Source organism: Cornus florida, unplaced genomic scaffold (genome assembly GCF_030987335.1).
Source record: "Cornus florida cultivar Cherokee Brave unplaced genomic scaffold, ASM3098733v1 CherokeeBrave_3.0.0_Hap2_Chr08, whole genome shotgun sequence".
Lineage (NCBI taxonomy): Eukaryota > Viridiplantae > Streptophyta > Magnoliopsida > Cornales > Cornaceae > Cornus > Cornus florida.
In genome coordinates, this window is record NW_026775578.1 from 93,010,465 (window position 1) to 93,014,296 (window position 3,832).

Here is a 3,832-nt window from a genome sequence, read left to right on the forward strand (position 1 = left end):
AGAGATAAGGGAAGAGAAATTGCAAATATTGACTCGGCGATTTTAGCAAGGTTCAGAAACTCTTACTCCTTGGTTCAAGACTCTTCTTGAGACTTCCCAATCCACTATGGCTCTTCCTTACGGGTGGAGAGAAAACATTTACATGAAGCAAAACTTTTTTTATTTTCCTTGCTATGAGAACAACATTCTCTTAGTCATCCTTTGGGTCACACCAACCCAGTGGGTCAAACTAACCCTTACAATAGATAGAAACAAGAACAATGAAGTACAAGAAATATCTCTCAAAGATTGATGTATAAACTTTAGCTCTCAACTTGAGTATATATGAATATAAGTGAAGCTCAAACTCTATAAATGATATAAATGAGAGAAGATGATATAAGTGAGCAACAAAAGCTCTAATGAACTTAATAAGATCTCTCAAGTGTAAAATAGAGCAAAAGCTCTATGAAGACTCGAATTAGAGCAAAAGCCCTTTGAATCCTTAGTTAAATCTCTCAAGATTTGTATATGAGTGAATGAGAGAGATGAAGAGAAGATTTGAGAACAAAAGCTCTCTTTAATAAGTAAAGATTGAATCTTTGAATGAAAATACGTCAGTAAAGATATCTATTATGTCACTAGACCTTTTTAAAGGTGTTTTATACACTTTATAAACTATTATTGTTTTGAATCTTTGGATCTTAACGGTTAGATTTTATTGAGAACATAGTTTTATCTCGATTTGAATAGTATAATGATGGTAGGTGATTGAACACCCATTTGTTTGATTTTTTTATTTTTTTATTTTTTTTTTCCAATAAAGATTGAATACCCATTTGGTGGTATGTAAAGAATTATATATATATATATATATATATATATATATATATATATTTGTGAAAATTTATTGCAAATTCTAAAGTTTAAAAAATTAATATATGTATATTGTTTATATATAATGAATAAGTATCTTTAATTTAATTTTTTAATTATATATTTAATTAAAACCAATAACTATATTAAAATTTAATTAGAAATAAATTTTTTCTTTTTTATAATTATAAAAGGAACTGAAGTTTTCATTCATATGATATAGTGTACATTAATCTCACAATTGTGACAACATTTCTTTTTTTAAAAGAGAGATAATACACTATTAACCAAAATATATAGAGAAGTTTGACCATTAATTCAAAAACATCCGAATTTAAATAATGCTTATGATTTGTATGTGATTGTGTTAGATTACTTGTGTATTGATTGTAATATCCGTTTACTTAACCATTAGGGTTTCATTAGGGTTTTGTTTGTGACATTTCTTCCTACCCAGTTATCATGCGTGACTAACTTGTAGACCATTCACTTTCATCACCTACCCCATTCTTCTCATATATACAAGACTACATTGTAATTCATTCCATACATATATATACAGTTTTTATATATTTTTCATATATTCCAACATAGGCCACGGCTAGCTAATACATATATACAACACTCATATATTCCAACAAGTTGCACATTAATTACACATTGATTTTCCCTTTGCATGGCACATTAATTTGTCACTACGTGCTCACATGCACACACTCCATATAAATTACACATACTTCATAAATGGTTTCAATGTAGAAAGAAAAAAATAAAAAATAAAAAGGGCGCTCAAGTTCATTAGCTAGCACTAACAGTGAGATCCTAAGAAGAAGAAACAACAAAAAAAGTTGATAATTAATGACGTCCGACTCGAATAGAAAAGTAGAGCTAATGCTCCTCCCTGGACTTGGGATGGGTGACCTCGTGCCAATCGTCCAGTTCGTACAGCGGATCGTTGATTATGACTGTAGATTCTCCGCCACCATACTCAGCATTCAAGTCCCTAGCGACTCACTTGTCACCGCCTATGCTCAATCACGCGCCACCTCCTCCGCGGGGTTACGTTTTATAGACCTCCCCATGGTGGAACCACCTTCACCTGACCTTATCCAAACACCAATAGGCTTTATGTCACTGTTCATACAGAAACTCAAACCCCACGTAAAGCATGCAATCACCAACCTCATGTCGACTCAGTCCAAGTCCGAATTGGTCATACTCATCATTGACACGTACTGCATGACGATGATCGGCGTGGCTAACGAGCTCGGCATCCCTTGCTACCTCTTCTTCCCATCACCAACCGCTTTACTCAGTTTGATGCTCCACCTCCCGACCCTTGACCAACAAATCACCACCGAGTTTCACGAGTCCAGCACTCAGTTAGAGGTGCTGACTTTTGCCAACTCAGTTCACCCACTCGTCTTACACTCTATTCTATTGAGCAGAACTCAAGATGGGTACTCTTAGTACCTCTATCATGGTCAGAGGTACAAGGAGACAAAGGGTATTATTTTAAAGGGAAAATTACATATAAATGGAGTTAAAGTTTCATATTTACTTAGAGACTGAGTCAAAATTCCATATTTCTCTAAAATGGATTGCTGAGGTGGCACATGGTTTGTTACTGTTTAGAAAATTGTGGTGCCTAAAATGCCCTTCCCTAACAAAAAAGTAGTACCTTCAGTTCAAAAAAGTAGTACCTTCGAAGAAAAAGTAGTACCTTCGCGGGTGTTTAAAAAACATGGTACCTAGACACCAAAAAGTAGTACCTTCAGTTCAAAAAAGTAGTACCTTCGAAGAAAAAGTAGTACCTTCGCGGAAGGGTATTTTAGGCACCACAATTTCTAAACAGTAAAAAACCATGTGCCACCTCAGCAATCCATTTTAGAGAAATATGGAACTTTGACTCAGCCTCTAAGTAAATATGGAACTTTGACTCCATTTATATGTAATTTTTCCTATTTTAAATATGTTTCAAGAACTCGAGCCGTTTGCTCTTAACTCGTTTTTGGGTACCCACGACATACCACCGGTTTACCCGGTCGGACCGTTGGTTGACACCTGTGGGTTGAACCGACCGGATTCAAACCAATCCCACCAAGACAAGGTTTTGAAGTGGCTTGATCATCACCCCCAATCATCTGTGGTTTTCTTCTGTTTTGGAAGCTTGGCCAGTATAAGTGGGGCCCAAGTGAGAGAGATAGCAACCGGTCTTGAGCGAACCGGGCAATGGTTTTTGTTGTCACTGCGCCGACCGGAGGCTTTTGAGTCACGCGACTACACTGATCCAGACGAGGTGTTGTCGAATGGGTTTTCGGAAAGAACTTCTGAGACGGGTTTGATTTGCGGGTGGGTCCCACATGCGACAATCCTGGCCTACAAGGCAATCGGAGGGCTGGTGTCTTACTGTGGGTGGAACTCGTTTATGGAGAGCTTGTGGTACGGGGTACCTGTTGCCACGTAGCCGGTTTTTGGAGACAAAAGATGATAGCATTTGAGCTAGTGAGGGAGCTGGGATTGGCGGTGGAGATAAGATCACCGGGTTACATGGACGGCGGTGATTTGGTTTTGGCGGAGGAGGTGGAAAGGGAAGTGAAAGCTTTAATGGACGGTGATGGTAAGTTGAGGAAAAAGGTTGAGGAAATGAATGAGAAAAGTGGGAAGGTTGTGATGGAAAATGGTTCATCATTTGTTTGCATGGGAGAATTAGTAGAGGAGCTTATGAAGGCAAACATTTGATGAACTCCTTAATTTTTATTTTTTTTCTACGTGCCATGATTCAATTTTTTTTTTTTTCAAGAATAAAACAAAATACGTTAAAGAGAGAAACATTACAATCATCATTCAGAAAAATAAGAAGTTATCGGGATAGACATCCCAATCAACTTCCCACTCTGATTTTGAAACGAAAATCTACCCAAAGGTGAGTAACCTTGTTTTGGTTACTTGGTTTGTATTTTGACTTTATTGTAAT

At 36.8% G+C, this 3,832-nt stretch overlaps 1 protein-coding gene across 1 annotated transcript; it reads left to right on the forward strand.

Moving 5' to 3' along the window:
- The first annotated feature begins 1,713 nt into the window (after positions 1–1,713).
- Positions 1,714–3,597, forward strand: LOC132270589 (UDP-glycosyltransferase 43-like). Its single transcript, XM_059771768.1, is given in 3 exon segments — positions 1,714–2,315; positions 3,025–3,329; positions 3,332–3,597. Coding segments are annotated over 3 exon segments (1,173 nt in total).
- Positions 3,598–3,832: the final 235 nt, after the last annotated feature.